Below are 18879 nucleotides of genomic sequence, written 5' to 3' on the forward strand. Positions count from 1 at the left end.
TCCAATACCTTTGTTCTCTATAAGATGCCATCAGGCCTTCTTCTCGTTCCCATCTGTATCTTATTCTTCGTCTTTTTAATTCTTCCGTTAAGAAGTTGTATTTTCTCCTTTTCGTTAACACTGTGTTTGGGTATTCTTTCAATATGATGATTTTTTTCCCTTTATAATATACTGTTCTTCTGTTGTTTACTTTCAAAACTTCGTCTCTTGTAGTTTTCTTTGCGAAGTGCACCACCACGTCTCTTGCTACTCTGTTTCTTGTCGCAAAATTTGTATTTACTCTATAGACTCTATCTGTCTGGTCTTGCATCTCTTGGTCCGTATATTCTAGTAGTTCCGCTAGAATATCAATCACTTTGTCTCTTATATTCTCTTTTGGGTCCTCTTCAATGTTTCTCAGTCTCAATTGAAATTCCAGTTCTTTCGCCTCCATCTTTTCACACTTTTCCTCTAGTTTCGCTGTTTTCTGTTCTAAATGTCTAATTTTTCCCTGCATAGCTTCCTGAGTCTTCTTGATTTCTGTCTTTTCCATTTTCAGGTCTTTGAATTCTTGTTGCATTAATGTTATTTCTTTTTTTACTCCTCCAATTTCCTCTTTTATTTCCTTTTTCAGATCTGCCATCTGTTCTTGGGATGCTTTCTGTGCCGCGTCTTGTTTCTCCTTCACTGATTGTATCTCCTTCATTACTTTCTCTGTCATTTTCTCAAGTAAATCTTTCAGCGTTTGTTCCTCTGGTAGAGAGACTCTTCTTGTGGTACTTTTCATTTCCTTCTGTTCTCTGTCGCCCTTCTCATTCTTCTCTGTCTTGTCAGTCTTGTCAGTCTTATCTGTTTTGTTCCTTGTGTTATACATCTTCTTACTATGGGGTTGTTCTCTTATTTTCTCTGAATGTCTTTAATCTTGTTCTGATTTCTTTCTATGCTTCTTTATCTAATTGTGCAAGACAAGGTATATTAGTTTCAGTTATAGTTTTCTATGAGAGTCCTCCTTTATATACTTTTTTCCTCCCCCTTTTAATTCACCAGCTTTTTTATTTTTATTTTATTTTATTTTATTTTATTATTTATTATTTATTATTTTTGTATTTTCTTAATATATTCTTGATAGTTAATTATGCAATATTTTTTGTTTATTTGTTCAACTTATATTTCTCAATTGCTATTATTATTATTTATTTATTTATATTATTATTATTTTCCTCTATTTTTTATTATTATTATTTTTATTTATTTTATTTTTGAGCCTCTGACGTTTGTCTTTTCCCCTTTCAGTAAGCTGGTCTTTTCTTCCTTACCCTCGCTGTATTTCTTCCTCTGCGACCCCTCTCGTCTTCCTCTTTGTTCCGTATTATTCTTATTGTGCTTTATTCTCTTATTTATTTGATTATTATTTTCACTTCCTGTTTCCTGGTTCTCTTCTCGCGATGTTTTCTATTTCCACTTCCTGGTTTTCTTCTCCCTCCAAGTCTCGCGTCTTTAGCCTTGTTCTCGCGTTATTTCCTTACTCTCCCCAGTTCTCGCGTTGTTTGTGCTCTCTCTCGCGTTTCTTCCTTCCTCCTCTAGCCCCCCTCCTTCCTCCTGGTCTCGCTCGCTGGTCTCGCTCGCTCCCGCGTGGTTTCCCCACGTGTACTCCTCTCTTCCACCTTGTCTCGGCCTGGTGGGGGCGGGAGGGCGGCGCGATGGCGCAATGGCGCAGCCTCTCAGACGCGGCGACAGGAGTCTCCAAGGTCGTCTCCCTCCTCCCTCTAGACTCCTCTCAGCCCCCTCGTCAAAACATTCCCCTGTTTCAAGGTCAGTCTATCTTTGTCTTTATCTTTGTCAACTCCTTTGCCAGCTCTGTAATCAATTTTCGTTCTATATTATATTTAGGTTTCCATCAATTTTTATTGCAATTATTGTGATTTCAAAGTTTATATCATTGTATATATGTACATAGAATATATAGGGTTATTCCAGCTTAGTTACTATTGGTCACTTTCTTCTTCCCTCCTCTTCCCTTCTCTTCCTTAAACTTCTCTTTTGCTCCTTTCGTTCCTTTCCCTCCTTCTTGAATTCGTGAATTCTTGAGTTACTTTCCACTCTTTCCACTCAATTCTTTTCACTTCTTTCACTTCTTTCCTTACTTTTCCTTTATTTATTTATTTATCTGGGTTTCCTCTTTCAATCCCTCCACCTCCTTTTTCTTCCTTCCACGCTAGCCGTAGCTATTATTCTTTTCTATTCTCTTTCACCTCTTTTGGGGAAGATCTTTATAGATCTCTTCCGATACCACTTTCTTCCCTTTAGATGTTTATTATTCTTACCTCCTTCTCCTCCTTCTTAGTTTAAAAATGCATGTGGCCGGAGATATGCAGGCTCTTCGGCTTGCTGCGTTTTGGAGCGACCCGCCGTACCTCGGGGTCAATACCGGGTCCGTTCAGAGATCTCCTCTTGAGGAGAAGACCCCCTTTTGGACCATCGGCTGACCCACCCGGTTTCGCTGTTCCCTCTGTATCGATCCACAGTTGGGAAGGGAGCAAAAGCTCTACCCGATCCACTCCAACGCTCACACACTTTGCAGAGCTCTAGTGTGTGCGACTCTCCGCCATCTTCATGCACCCGGAAGTCCCCCGACATCTTCTGTTTCATTGTTTTCAAAGTAGTTTTGAATTTGTGTTCTGATCGGGCTTTTGCGCATGCGGCTGGAGTGAGCAGTTGCATCTACACCTCTCTCCCCAAAAGAATAATAATTAAGCTGAAAGCCTTAATAAAAGAAAAAGAGAGAGTTATCTGAACTGAACCAGAAGTTGGAAGACACTTTAAAAGAATAAGTGGAAACTCCTGAGACTCTTATAAGGTGAGATAACTTTAATAAGGCTTATCGGTAAGTTAAAATGCCTCCGAAAGAACCACCGCTAACGCGGGCTGATTTGCAATTGAAGATATGGGAAAATTTTTGCAAGACAACCTCAAAACAATAAATGAGACTATGATAAAAATGGGAGAGAGGCTGGGTGTACTAGAAAACAAAATTCAAGCTATGGAAAAACAAACAGAGGATAACATGAATAAGATTGGAAAACTGAAAGGCCAATTAGCAGAGTTGTCTGATAGAAGCAGACGTGCAAATTTAAGGCTGGGAAATTGGCCAGGAAAAGATAAGGATAATGAAGAAAAGTTGAAAGAATAAATAGTGAAATGGCTACAAAAAAAAACAAAAAAAAAAAAACCAAATTGAGGTGTCAATAATGGACATTGACAGGTTACATCGGAGCATGAGAAGAGTAGGGGCAAGACCCAGACAGGTTATCATAAAGTTTACTACAGAGAGTAAAAAAAAGGAGATATTTAAACAATTAAAGGGGGGGGGAAAGCCCTTTACAAAAACAAGCAAATTATAGTGAAACAAGATCTGTCTATTGAAACACTGAAAATCAAACAACAATTACAACCATATGCTGAAACTTTATATAAAGAAGGAATTCAATTTATCTGGGGTTACCCGATGGCAATTATTCATTTTCGTCAAGGGAAAAGGTATATGGCCAAAACACCACAACAAGCCGAGGAAATGCTGAAATCTCTTGGTATCAGGAAAAAAAGGGATAAAGGTAAAAAGAAGAAAGACACAGATGACATGCAGCAACCTCCCAGGAAGAAGAAATCGTGGAAGAAGGAGAGTAAGAGGAGGAAGAAGAGGAAGGAGAAGATGATGAGTAAAACAGAAATATATAACTTAGACTTTATTTAACTATATTTCTTTCCTGCCTTAGAGTTGCAATGATACTATGGAAGATTGGATGAACTGTTGAACTAAGATTTAATTTAGAAATGGGGGTATGTTCCTTTTTTTGTATTTTTCTGTATATGGTTAAACTAAGTTTCTAAGAATAAATTGATAAATGAAAATATAAAATGAGACTATATAATGATATATGTTATTAATAAAACTAAAAACATAATATTAAAGGTTAAAGAGGGTTGTATTAGGATTTTGGAGTAGGGAGGAAACATCTTATCAGCACAGCTGCTATTGTCAGCACAGCTGAAAGGGTTGACCAAGGGCCTAGAACTATGGAGAGGGGGAAAAAAGAGAACTGGAGTAACATCTCTTTAAAGGCAAGTTAATCTAATCTCATGTGATAGAAAATGAAATGAAAAAGTATTATTATGTATTATGATTATTGAGTATTAATGTTAATATAAGAGGCAAGTTAGAATAAGTGGGAAAAGCACAATGAGATGGGATGGAATTTAGCAGTATGGCTGAGGAGGTATACCCTTATTAGGATGGCCGAACTGAAATAATAACATATATATATATATATATATATATATATATAAAGAAACGTTCATTTGGAAATAAGATAAAGGGAAAAAGGTAAAGGGCATTGATGGAGGTATTATATTATATTAAATGAAATGGGGAGAGGGGTAGAAGGAAACAGAGGTCAAGGAAGCTCAATGGAGGGGAGGGAGGTTAGTCTCTTACTAAAACCACATTAGGCATATAGGGGGTTAACAAGAACTAAGGCAAAAAGAAATGAGGAAAATGAGCCAAAAAAAACACTACATTTAAATGGGATCATTTCTGAAGTGCATCAGCTTGAATATTAACCGTTTAGCTTCAAATAATAAAAGGGCACGGTTAAGAAGATATATGGAAAGAAATAATTTTGGCTGTATAATGTTACAGGAAACACATAGATCAAGGAAAGACCCAGAAAAATACTAAATTTGCCAGAATGGAGTACAGTGGCAGTGGCTAGAGCGAATAATAAAACAAACGGAGTTGCCATCTGGATGAAAAATAATTTAGAGGTGGTACAACATGATTTGGTGGTGGATACTAAAGGTAGATGGGTAATTTTTAAAGGAGAAATTTATGGGGTAAAAATTGCAATTCTGAATGTATATGTGCCTAATAAAGGTCAAAAAAGATATATAGAAAAGATATTTAGAAACCTGGAGGGAATATATGAAGAAGTAATTGTTGCAGGTACAGAATAAGAGTAGTATTTTAAATAAATGGAAATTAAAGGACTGTTTCAAAGGAGTAAACATATTTTACCAAAACCAACATATTTTTCAGGAAGACATAAAAAGTTTACTCACATAGACTATATATTAATCAAAAACTCCAATCAATCCAAGATATTAAAAGTCGATACTGGACAGATAGAAATATCAGATCATGCACCAGTATAAGTAACAATACAATTAATAGAGAAAAAATCTCAATATAAATGGAGATACAGCGATTCAATACTGAAACAAGAAAAAGATAGGGAAGAGATAGCAAAGGAAATTAAATATTCCTTTGCTAAAATCCGCTGGGGGAGATCATCCAGAGTTTCGGAGTACGGTGTCACCTGCTACTAAGGAGGCTGTCCAAGTCCTGAACCGGTGCCTGGCTGCTGTGACGGTCTGGATGAGGGCGAACAAATTGAAATTGAATCCAGACAAGACAGAGGTACTCCTGGTCAGTCGCAAGGCCGAACAGGGCATAGGGTTACAGCCTGTGTTGGATGGGGTTGCCTCCCCCTGAAGACGCAGGTTCGCAGCTTGGGTGTGATCTTGGACTCTTCGCTGAGCCTGGAACCTCAGGTTTCAGCGGTGACCAGGGGAGCATTTGCACAGTTAAAGCTTGTGCACCAGCAGCGCCTGTACCTTGGAAAGTCTGACTTAGCCACGGGAGTCCACGCTCTGGTTGCATCCCGCTTAGACTACTGCAACGCTCTCTACGTGGGGTTGCCTTTGAAGATTGCTCGGAAGCTTCAACTAGTCCAACGCTCGGCAGCCATGATACTAACAGGAGCAGCACTCAGGGAGCATACAACTCCTCTGTTGCGCCAGCTCCACTGGCTGCCAATTTGCTACCGGGCACAATTCAAAGTGCTGGTGTTGGCTTATAAAGCCTTAAACGGTTTTATCTGAACGCATCTCCGCCTATGAACTCACGAGGGCTTTAAGATCTTCTGGGGAGGCCCTGCTCTCAATCCTGCTTGCAACTCAGGCACAATTGGCGGGGACGAGGGACAGGGCCTTCTCGGTAGTGGCCCCTCGGCTGTGGAACACCTTACCCACAGACATCAGATCAGCTCCCTCAATAATGGCATTTTGGAAGAAAGTGAAAACCTGGTTATTAGAACAGGCGTTTGAATAGGCAGTGCTATGAATTACAATGAATTATAGGAAATCGGTACAACGGATGACGAGCTTGGATTATGATTTTAGTTATGAGACGCTAGTGAGTTGTTTATTAATGTTTACTGATGGTTATTGATGTTAATTGCTTATTGTATTATTGTGTTAATTGTCTTTTAAATGGCTGTACGATGTTTGCATTGAATTTTTGCCGCTACTTGTTGTTAACCGCTCTGAGTCGCCTAATTGGCTGAGAAGAGCGGTATACAAATAAAGTAAATAAATAAATAATAAATAAAATAAATAAATATTACTTTCAAGTGAACCGAAAGTCGTCAAAAGAAGGAATTATATGGGATACAATGAAAGCATTCGTAAGAGGTTTATTAATAAAAAAGAAGTATTCAAAAAGAAAATAAGAAATTTACACAAAATACAATATATAAGCAATTGGAAGAGAAATATAAGGAGTTAGAGAATACATATGATAAAAAAACTAAAAAATAGATAAGTTGAAAGAAGAGCTGGAGGAAATTGATAAGTTTGATATATGGAAAAAAGAATTAATGGTTAAAAATGATTTTCAAAGGACAGATATCAATTCAGTGAGACGACTAGCAAATTATCTAAAAAAAGGAAAGAAAAACAAAGTGAAATAAATATATGATAAAAATAATAAATTGATAAAGGATAATAAAAGCATAAGAGAGATATTTGCAGATTTCTATCAGAAATTATATAAAGGAGAAAATATATATACCATGTGTAGATTGGGTGAGGAAAAAATAGGAGAGGAGGAAAAAAACAAATACAGAGCGAAATATATCAAGAGATTGAGAAAGTAATAGACAATCTTAAAAAAGGAAAATCACAAGGAAACGATGGATTTACTGCAGAATTTTATAAACAAATGAAAGAGGTTCTGATTCCAGAATTAGCAATAATTTTTTAATAATATAATAAAAGAGGGAGAAGTACCGGAGTCCTGGAGAGAAGCAGAAATAATAACAATACTCAAACAGGTAAGAATCCAAGAGAAGTGAATTCATATAGACCAATTAGCTTATTGAATCAAGATTACAAAATATTTGCAAAAATTTTAGCAAATAGATTAAAGGATATATTACCAAAAGTGATAGGGGATGATCAATACGGCTTTATTAAGGGAAGAAATATAAACCACCCACTGAGGAATTTGATCAACATTATTGCCCAGAAAAGTAAAAAAAGTTATGCATTTATCAAATTAGATTTATATAAAGCATTTGATACAGTTAACCACAATTTCTTATTTAAAAAAATGGATAATTTTGGAATAGGCAAGGAATTTATTTGAAGTCATAAAAGAAATATGTAAAAAGGGGAAGGCAAAAGTGAAAGTAAATGGGGGATATACTAGAGATATAGTTATAGAAAGAGGGGTCAAGCAGGGATGCGCACTATCCCAAATAATATTTACACTAGCTATAGAGTATTTAGCGGACAGAATAAGAAATAATGGTAGAATAATGGGATATAGAATAGGAAATGAGGTAGTAAAAGTAAATTTGTTTGCCGATGATTTATTGATAATTACAGAAAACCCATTAGAATCATTAAAAGAATTGGAAATAATATTAGCAGACTTTTACAAATTTTCAGGACTAAAGATTCATATAACAAAATCAGAATTGCTGGGTTTCAATTTGGGAAAAAAGATTATTAGAGGATATTCAGAGAAGAGAAGATATTCAAATAGCAAAAAAAGAAAATAAAATATTTGGGTATTTTCCTAATAGATCAGAGAGGCTATGGGACTTAAATTATAAGAAAATATGGGGAAGGATACAAAAACAAATGAAAAATTGGAAGGAAAAAAATTAAATATATCAAAGAGAATTAGGGCAATTAAAATGTGTATACTCCCCCAAATTTTGTATTTGTTTCAAACACTGCCATTAGATATCTCGCAGCAAACATTTCAAAAATGGGATGGAGAAATTAGAAAGTGGATATTTGGGGGGAAGAGACCAAGAATAAGTAATAAGGAATTATATATGTTAAACAAAGAAATAGGATGGGGGATACCAAAATTACAAGAATATTATGAAGCATTTCAATTGAAGGCAATTTTGGAACTAGAAGAAGAAAATCAAGTGAATAGAATAGAATAGATAAGAATAGAAAATGAAGTTAACAAAGGTCAAGGTGAATATGGAATCTTCACACAAAAACTAAAAGAGGTGATAGGGAAAACAATAGGTCCAAGGAAAATAGCTTTAAAAATATGGGAGAAATGAAAGAAAAAATGGATGCCATTTTTCTCAAAGGAAGCCCCAATAGGGAGTTTGAGGAACAAAGAAGATAAGAGCGTTATAAAGAAATTGAAACAGTTGTGATATTATAAAATAAAGGATTTATATAATGAAAAAAGATGTATTAATGGAATGGAGTCAGCTAGAAAATTTAGGGGAAGAAAGATTTAGGCTAATATTAATATTAAGAGGCATTTGGGAACAAATAAAAAAAGAAGAAAGTAATATGGGAGAAAATATAATAGATAAAACATTGAAAGAAAGATCCAGTGAAAAGCAAAAAGGGTTAGGTAAAATATATGGAAGAATGTTAGGGAATAAAAGGACGGAAAATAGATGGGAAAAGGAAGGAGGCATAGGGAAAGAAAAAATAGATAGAATAAGGAATGGATTAAATAAAATAAAGATAGAAAAATATAGGGATCTAGAGCAGAAAATAATAAAATGATATAGGACATCAATTCAATTGGCTCATATGATCCAGGGTCTAAATCTGAAATGTTGGCACTGTGGGAGTAGAGAAGCCTGGTACTCACATCTGTGGTGGGAATGTAAGGAGACACAAAAGTTCTGGAATTAAATGTTCATGAAAATTGAATTATATACAAAAATAAAATAATGATTTAAATATGGAGATTCTCTTAAAAGGGATTTGTGGGGACAATAAAATAAAAGCGCATGAACAAAAATTAGTTATGGTCATGTTTAGAGCAGCATATGCTGTGATTGCCTGGGGGTGGAAAAAAAAAAGAAATGGACCCTGGGAAAATGGTATGAATATGTGTGGGAACAAGTACAATTGGAAATTATGGACATTATAAGAAATGAAAAACTATGGACAGAAAAGCAGAAGGAAATCAAAGAAATGTGGTCACCCTTTAAAAATTGGATACAAGAAGCTAAACCAGAAGACAATCATTGGGAAAAAAACTAGATAGAATGCAATGATGGCTCGAATAAATGAAGATAGTTACAGAGGGGGAAGGGTTAAGGGGTGGAAAGAAAAAATGTATTGAAACTAAAGCAATGTAAAGATAAATGTATTACAAATAGTTGTTAACAATACAATAAAGAAAAATTAAAAAAAGAATTTGTGTTCTGTTTGTTGTACTGTTGGGTCTCTCAGTAAGTTATCATTAAGTCGCCAAGTGCCTTGTCTTCTTTTTTGATTGTAGATAACCTCCACAGGACTGTGCTCGGAGTCTTGTCTCATAAGAATTTTATTCTGTCTATTTTAGAGGCTAGGGAGTGTGTGGTCTATATCATATCTATTCTAGACCAGCATCTATGTCTTGGTGAAAAATATGTATAGTCTCTTTCTCGGAAGTGGTGATTCCTCCATACATCTTGTAAGTTTAAGTATTCTAAAAGATTCGTTAAGATTTTTGGTAGCAAGTTTGTTTTTACTGTTTTTTTCTTCTTTGATTCTGTTTTCCTGTCCGATTGGTTGTTTATTATTCCATTGTAATCGCCTATTACTATTAGGTGGTCGTATTCTTCTTGTTGAATCATTCTTTTAAGTTTTTGTGTAAACTTCGATTTCAGTCCGTTTGGAACGTAGATATTACAAACCAGAGTTTTCTGGTTGTCTATTATTAATGTAACCCATACTATTCTCAGTTAGCACACCAACTCTTGAAGACTTTCTGTATATATTTCAGATTTCAATATTAATGTCAAAAATACGTAGTATGATTTTACATAGGATTTGTGCTACATTAGAACAGTCAAGACAAATATCACTTAAGTAAAATAAACATTAAATATTAAATAACCAGAAAAATAAAATAAGGTGTAAACACTAAACTAATCTGGGAATCTGCTATTGCAACACATCCAATGAAGTGGTTTAAAACCAGTATAAAAAAAGATTAGGACTAAGTACATTCCAGGACTAAGTACTTTGCCCCCAAAGTAGGAAAGAAACCAATAGCCAGACAACAAGAGATTGAGAACAACAACCTTCATTAACCCTTTACAACTACTGAATTAGACATGGCTCTCAATAAATGTAAAAATGGCAAAGCAGTTGGCCTGGGTGACCTACAGATGGAACAAATAAAGAACTTTGGTCCAAAAGCAAGGCACTGGCTGCTGGAGCTGATGAACAACTGCACTGCATCCTGTCAGATCCCCAAAATCTGGAGGAAAGCAAGAGTCATCGCCATCTTGAAGCCAGGCAAAGACCGTAATGACCCAAAAAGCTATAGACCAATCTCCCTGTTATGCCACCTCTACAAAGTTCTGGAGAGACATATTTTGCATAGAATTACGGAAAAAATATACCTATGTCTGATCCCACAACAAGCTGGCTTCAGGAAAGGCAAAAGCTGCACATCGCAAGCGCTGAACCTGACTCAGCACATAGAAGATGGCTTTGAAAGGCAGCAGATCACAGGAGCTGTCTTCACAGACCTGTCCGCAGCTTATGATACTGTGAACCACTGCCTCCTCCTGAGAAAAATGTATAATATCACAAAAGGACTACCACCTCACCCGCCTCATAGGAAACCTGCTACAAAACAGGAGCTTTTTTGTTGAGTTCCAGGTCCAGAGAAGCAGATGGCGGAAACAGAAGAACGGCCTGCCTCAGGGAAGGATGCTTGCCCCATCCATGTTCAACATCTGACCAGCCACTGCCAGAAGGGACAGAGAGCTTCACCTATGCTGATGATCGTGCCATTACTGCTCAAGTAGGGAGCTTTGAGATGACTGAACAGAAGCTCTCCGAAGCTCTAGGTGCTCTTACTGCCTACTACACGGAAAACCAGCTGGATCCCTAACCCATCTAAAACACAGACATTTGCTTTCCATCTCAAGAATAGACAAGCATCCCGAGTTCTGAGGATCACCTGGGAAGGAATTCCACTGGAGCATTGCAGCGCACCCAAATACCTGGGAGTCACTCTGGACCGTGCTCTGACCTACAAGGAGCACTGCCTGAATATCAAGAAAAAAAGTGGGTGCTAGAAACAATATCATACGAAAGCTGACTGACACAACCTGGGGATCACAACCAGATACAGTGAAGACATCTGCCCTTGCGCTATGCTACTCTGCTGCTGAGTATGTATGCCCAGTGTGGAACACATCTCACTACACTAAACAGTGGATGTGGCTCTTAATGAGCCATGCCGCATTATCACAGGGTGTCTGCACCCTACACCACTGGAGAAATTACACTGCTTAGCCGGTATTGCACCACCTGACATCCGCCGGGAAGTAGCAGCCAATAGTGAAAGGACCAAGGCAGAGACATCTCCAGCTCATCCCCTGTTTGGGCATCAGCCAGCATGTCAATGACTTAAATTAAGAAATAGCTTTCTAAGATCTACAGACACTCGCTGGAACACCTCAGCAAGGGAGAGTCCAAAAGTGGCAGGCTCAAACCCAGAGCCTCCATCAATGGCTGATACCCAATGAGAGACTCCCCCCTGGGCACACAGAAAACTGGGTGACTTGGAAGGCGCTGAACAGACTGCGCTCTGGCACCACGAGATGCAGAGCCAACCTTCAGAAATGGGACTACAAAGTGGAACCCACAACATGCGAGTGTGGAGAAGAGCAAACTACAGACCACCTGCTGCAATGCAACCTGAGCCCTGCTACATGCACAATGGAGGACCTTCTTGCGGCAACACCGGAAGCACTCCAAGCAGCCAGATACTGATCAAAGGACATTTAATCAACTACCAAGCTTGCAAACTCTGTGTCTTTTGTATGTTTGTTCTGTTAAAAATGTAATACAACTGTTCGGTTGCCTGACACAATAAATAAATAAATAAAATTTATATAGATGCAATTGTGAACTATTTCGTTAGGGATGTATATGGCAAACTTCTTATTATTGCTAGCCTAAACATCTACATATACCCAGAGGCAATTGGACAGATTGAAAGCTTTACCTTGACAGAGAAGAGAACCAAAAGCTAATGCTTCAGCTGTGGCCCAGTCTAATTTTGCTCCTTCTTCCATTTTCAATATTCTTGACTACAAGTGCAAAACAAAATGATAATACACAAGCATCAGTTAAACCTACAAATGTGGAGGGATGATTGTAGTTTAATTGCTCAAAATTTGCCTAAGCCCATCCAGTGTATTCATAAGGGAAAAAAGATTTGAACAGTCACAGGTATGTACTTTTAGTTGCTGTGGTACCATAATTTTTAGGGCTTGATAAAAAAGCCTCTCACCTGGGCATGCGTTTTCAGGATATGACTATGCAGCTCCAATTCCACTGGCACTTCCACAGACTTTGCCCCAACAAACTGAAGGAGTGGGATTGCTATGCCTGTATCCCATCTTGTGATCTTTGCTGATGGCTCCACCATCTTACTCCAGTGTGCCTGAAGATTGCTTGATGGAGGGCTGTACAAAGTCATGTTGGCCAGATGTTCATTCAGCTTAGAGTAATAGGAAGTCTTTATCTCAGACACTTCTTCCTCTGTCATGAGTCCCTGGGTTACTAGGCATTCTGCGTACGTATCCGGAATACTCTTCCGGGACCTGTTAGAAGGAAGATGATTGTAAAATGCACAAACTTTCTCCTCCTTTGGGTTACTGGAAGGCTTTATATTTTGAGCTCCCTATAAGAAATGGTTTGGAAGCTTAATCATGATGATGATGATGATGATGATGATGATGATGATGATAATAATAATAATCTTTATTTATACCCTGCCACCATCTTCCCAACGGGGACTCGGAGCGGCTTAAATGGAGCCAAGCCCGAACAACTTATTACAGCAAAAATAAAACCAAAACATAAGCAACAAGCAACACAAAATTATATAAGAAAAAAACATATGAATACAGTAACAAAATAACATTACAATAAACACAATCGCAGAGACAATGGGCGGGCCACATGTACAGGATAAAATGTAAAAACTCGAATGAGATAAGAATAGAAGCAAGTTATTTGGAAGGAGCTCATAAAGAAGCGCAGGGTTGTGAAACTAAACTTCATCTAAAACCTGTCAACAGCATACCAATGAGAGCACTGGAAAGAATGGGTACAGGTGCAGTTCTATTTCTACATTTCAGGGTCATTTCCTTCCTTCCTTGTTTTTTTTGTTGTTGTTGTTGTTTTTGTTTTTTTTACAAAGTTGCATTAAAACCACAGGGAAGGCTTAATGGGGTAGGTGGGGGGGGGGGGGAGGGAAAGAGGGGAAGGGGGGAATAGGAGTGGAGAGTGTACTTCCAGGTTCCCTCGGGGTAATTTGTCTATCATACAATTCTACATTTGTGTACATTTTTTTAATCTATACATAGTATATACTTCTTACTAAATATCTCTGTTCGAACATATAATCCTGCAAACATTTTTGGACCTTTGCTTGAGTCAGTTATCGATTTCTTCTTTCATACATTTCCTGAATTCCTTTTATAAGTCCTTCCTTGTTTGTTTGTTTGTTTAAGAAATTTATATGCCACCCTTCTCACCCCGAAGGGGACACAGAGTGGCTTACAAGTAAAAAGTAAATACAATATATTATATTATTATCATAGCACAATATTAATATTATATATTACATTGTACTATAACATTATATTGTAATATTATTAGTAATATTACATTTAATATAAAATATATAATTATAATATCATTTTAATAGTAGTGTTGGGACTCAGCCTGTGTTTCACCCTGAATCTGTTATAGTGTTTTCCCCTTCTAATGTTTCTGAGCCTGTCTTGGATGTCAATGAGGGTGAGGTGCAAAATGGAGACACTTTGGACAATAAGGTTACTACAGACTCTGATCGAGAAGGGTCAGGGGAAAGGCTAAGTTCTCATGAGAAAATTCCAAGCTTGAGTTTGCAGGAAAATTCACACTCTTCTCCAGGCTTGAGTCTGCAAGATAGTTTCACACCTGCTATTAATGAAGAGATAGATAAGACCAGTCGTCGGCTGGAAATTAGCCAGAACCGTAGAGAGGCCCAATGTTCATGCAGGTCAGAAAGAATTCGGCAATTAAGGTCAAAGACTGGGAGGAGTAGAAATCGGTTTCTGAGACTTAAATTGAGCTCTTAGGGAATTTCCTTCAGACCAGGCATCATCAGGTTTCAAGTCAAGTCTTTTGGATATTCCTGTGGCCTCGTCTCCAAGGCTTCCTGGCTTTTCTAGTGGATTAGCAGTGGCTATGTTCATGGTTTTTATTTAAGGCATTTGATATTTTATTGCATCTGGATTATTACAGCAAGCTTTTGAATCTGTTATTATTCCTATGTTTGGACACTGTTTATGTTACTGCTTTTTTGGCTTTTTGCTTTTGGACTTTTATCAGCTTGATATTCATCTCTTTGATTGGCTCCAATTATTCTTCAAATAAAGATGACTCTTCTTTCATCCAAGGTGTGGTGTATTTAATGATTAGAGGGTCCTGTTCCTACTCTGGGGTGCAACAAGTAGTAGTAGTATATTGTATTACATTATAATATTATCAATATTATATGTATACATATATAATATTATTGTGTATTCTCCTATTCATACTAGCTGCCTGAATCGCCACACATTGTGGCAAATCTGGTAACTGGCATTGGGGAGCATGGGGAACCCAGTGATCCACACCCCGCATTATCCAGCTTACCCACAGGGTGAGCCCATGGGGGAAGCACTGACTGTCTGACTTCCCCCCATTACTCAAGGCAACACGGGAAGCTTCCTGTGTTATCGCCGTGGCAGCATGCTTCACTTCGCCACCCCTTTAAACACAGAGCCCTATCGGAAGTAGTAGCACGTTGTGTAATGGGAGATGGTGAGATCTATGATTAAAGGGGCAGCGAAATGAAGCATGAAGGTCATTAGAAGGCTTAAGCAAAACTCTGCTTACAAGTATGACATTTGTGTAAATAACTGCACAGACATCTTGCAACAGTAATTTTTGTTACAGAATTAACTCTTCAGAATTACCTGCCCAGTGAACTCAGCTGAGTTCCTTTTTTATAGGTGTTCAACAACAATAATAATAATAATAATAATAATAATAATTGTTATTAGTATTATTATTTCTTACCTGCCTCTCCTCATGGCTCGAGGCGAGTTACAGAATAATTGAAACACGCAAACATTGTAAAAGTACAACAAATCCACACATTAAAATGTATTTCACTTGACAGTCAGAACAACCGGCTTTTTACAGCTAACTCAGGAAAATTTACCTTTTGCTTTTTAAAAACACTACTTGGGATAGGGGTTCTATCACAGTGTTTTGAAAATGTATGATGAAAGGCGGCTACAATCCAAATGGGGTGCATTTTCTGTTCTCTGTTGCACTGCTAAGACATACCTGATGATTTTATACATGGTTGGATTGGTGAAGAATGGCTCGTCTAACTCATTGTGACCCCACTGGCGATAGCACAACAAATCCACAATAACATCCTTACGGAAATGGCGCTGGTATTCAACGGCCAATCGTGCAGCCCGGATCACTTCTTCAGGGTCATCCCCATTCACATGAATAACTGCGCAGCCAACAATCTTGCCTGAATGTGAGGTGGAGGTGGAAAACAGATCAAGTCAACATGTTACTAACTCAGCCGCTTTCCCCTACTTGATACCTTCCAGGCATAAGGAATACAGTGTCACCACCTTAACCACTATGCTGTCTGTAAGCCTATGGGAGAAGTAATCCCAAACATCAAGAGGGAAACGGTTTTGGAAAAGCAAAATTAATTACCACCTTATCACACTATAGTATCTACCTACCTACCTACCTACCTACCTATATAAAAATGCTCTGTGCATGATGATTATTTTATTTATTTATTTATTTAGAAGTTTTATATACCAGTCTTCTCAACCTCAGAAGAGGGACTCAGGCCGGTTTACAACATGTATTCATATACAGTAATATAAAACAGTACAGTGCAACATCATTATACATTAAAACATAAAATACAGTAAAATACATCATCACATTACACAAGCCAAGTCGTCAAATGCAGTCACAGTTCATCGCCATCCTTCCGTGTGGACAAGGGTTATTGACTCAATCATCAAATGCCATATTCCAAAGCCAGTTTTTATTAGCTTTCTAAAAGTCAGGAGGGAGGGAGCAGATCTAATCTCTAGTGGAAGGGAATTTAAATTCAAAAAAGGAAGAAGACGACACATCTCCCCTCCTCCCCCCCCCCACGCTGAGGACACAGAATGAGGGTTCCGAAGCAGCAGCAGTGGCAATGGTTGCTGCTCCCTGCATGTCTCAGACCCCTAACTAACACTAAGGCAAGGGATCAAAGGGCAGAGGTTGAGGAGAAGGAGGAGGGGGAAGAGAGGGGGGGGAAGGAAAAAAGAGGGAGGCGGGCCACACTGTGCACACACTCTGATTCTCTGTCTCCCACACACACACTCCCACAGCACAAGGAAAGGAGGAAGGTGCCATGATGTGGATAATAGGGACTCACGAAACTAACATTGCTTGGAAAGGAGCCCCAAAGACCATCCAGCCCAACCTCATTTGGCAATAAAGGAAGACACAATCAAATGGCCAACCAGTTGGAGGGGAGCCCAAAAGGCCATCCAGTCCAATCCTTTCCTTCCCTCCCTCCCTTTCTCTACTTCCCTTCCTTCTCCTTCCCTCCCTTCCTCCCTTTATTTCCTTCCTTTTTTGCCTCCCCTCACCAGCTTCATCCTCCTTTATTAAATATACAGTGTAGATGCACCCAAAGTCAACCCTTCCACACTGCCATGTGAAATCCAGATTATCTACTTAGGACTGGATTATATGGCAGTGTAGACACATGTACACACACACACACACACGCACATATGGATGGATGTTGGATCACTGGTTGGTGAGATACATATATATATATACACACATACATACATACATTACTTTATATATTACTATTATATATATTGCTATAATTATTGTTATATATACTACTATATAATATAATGTTACTACTATATATTACTATATTAAATAGACTCATAGAATAGACGTATTGAGCGGGAACAGACAGGAAGGAAGGAGAGAAGAAAGGTGGGAGGGAAAGAAGGAAGGAAGGAGGGAAGGAACGAGGGAAAGGAAGGAGAGAAGGAAGGAAAGAGGTACCGAAGGAAGGAAGAAGAGAAAGTAGAAAGGAAAGAAAAATGGAGGGAAATGTAGGAAAGAGGGAAAGAAGGAAGGAAGGAGAAAAGGAAATAAAAAGTGAAAGAAGGAAGGAAACAGGGAGGGAAGAAAGGAGACAAAGGAAGAAGTAGAGAAAGGGGGAGGAGAGGAAGGAAAGAGAGAAGAAAGAATAAAACCAAAGAGTGAAAGAAGGAATGAAAGAAAGAGGTAGAGAAGGAAGAAAGGAGAGAAAGGGGAAAGGGAAGGAGAAGGGGAAGAAAAAAAGGGGGAAGGAATAGGTAGGTACCTCTCTTTCATAATAGCCCAGATATCTACGTTACTTCGAAAATTCTTACTATAGGCCACAGCTGCGCGTGGCAGGGCACAGCTAGTCCATTATAAATCCTGTGGTTGCCTCCTGAAGAATTCAGAGGTTTATCGTTTAGGGAGGGAGTTTTAACCTGTCCAGTCAAAGAGATCCTGGATCTCACTAAATTACAAACCCCAGTATTCTGCAAGAGGCAGCCACAGGATTTAAATTGGATAGATACTTCAGTGTGAGTGAAATGCATCTCATGTCACAAGCAACATAGGCTTTGGGAGGCAAGATAGCCCTGTTTTAGTTTTCTAGCTAAGGCTCCTTCTATACTTTCATATAATCTAGATTATCAAAACAGATAATCCATATTATCTGCCTTGAATTGGATTATATGAGTCTAAAATGCCATATAATCTAGTTCAAAGCAGATAATCTGGATTTTATATGGCAGCGTAGAAGGGGCCTGAGAATGTAATAGCCAGAAACTTGTTAATTACTCAGATAGCTTTGTTCATCTTGCAGGGCTACATGTTAATAGGTCTGGATTATAATTAAATCACATAATTTCAAGCAGACTCCATATTTATATTCAAACATGCGAGTTTTATAGGCATTTCAGATGCCTCTCCGTTGCTACTGGTCTGGTCTTCACCAATCACCTAATATTCGGTAATAAGCTCAAATATGACCATGTTAAATTCAGGCTATTGTCCCTGCAATATTTATTTTCAGAACAGTCATAAAATACTTGCATTCTAGCTCCTTCTAAACATATACCAATTCACTCCAGAACCCTCTGATACATACCAATATCACTACAGTATAAAGAGGACCTTCCTCGCTCTGCCGGAGTGGTGTAGCCCAGCTGATTGTTGACAATGAGATGAATACTTCCTCCAACTCTAAAGTGTGGCAAATTGGAAATTGTAAATGTTTCAGGAACAATGCCTTGACCAGAGAAAGAAGCATCACCATGAACCTATAACGGAAAAAGCAGGTAGACACTTTCTGATGGTAATTGATGCCAGTTCTTTGGAAAGACTTGCCCCTTATTTGTAAGAGCATTGAAGTGTGTA

General features: G+C 38.1%; 2 protein-coding genes across 2 annotated transcripts in view; both read right to left on the minus strand.

Annotated features, from left to right (window-relative positions):
- CDC123 (cell division cycle 123) overlaps positions 1–18879 on the minus strand; it is a 350374-nt gene that overhangs the window by 164511 nt on the left and 166984 nt on the right. The gene's annotated exons all lie outside the window — the stretch shown is intronic.
- The window catches only part of DHTKD1 (dehydrogenase E1 and transketolase domain containing 1), a 77440-nt gene that overhangs the window by 32948 nt on the left and 25613 nt on the right, over positions 1–18879 (minus strand). The window contains exons 6-9 of the mRNA XM_060778272.2: positions 18611–18782; positions 15712–15910; positions 12614–12926; positions 12326–12410 (exon numbers count right to left, since the gene is read on the minus strand). Of these exons, the coding sequence (XP_060634255.2) occupies positions 12326–12410; positions 12614–12926; positions 15712–15910; positions 18611–18782 (769 nt within the window). The remainder of the gene's footprint in view (positions 1–12325; positions 12411–12613; positions 12927–15711; positions 15911–18610; positions 18783–18879) is intronic.

This window comes from Anolis sagrei, chromosome 5 (genome assembly GCF_037176765.1).
Source record: "Anolis sagrei isolate rAnoSag1 chromosome 5, rAnoSag1.mat, whole genome shotgun sequence".
Classification (NCBI taxonomy): domain Eukaryota; kingdom Metazoa; phylum Chordata; class Lepidosauria; order Squamata; family Dactyloidae; genus Anolis; species Anolis sagrei.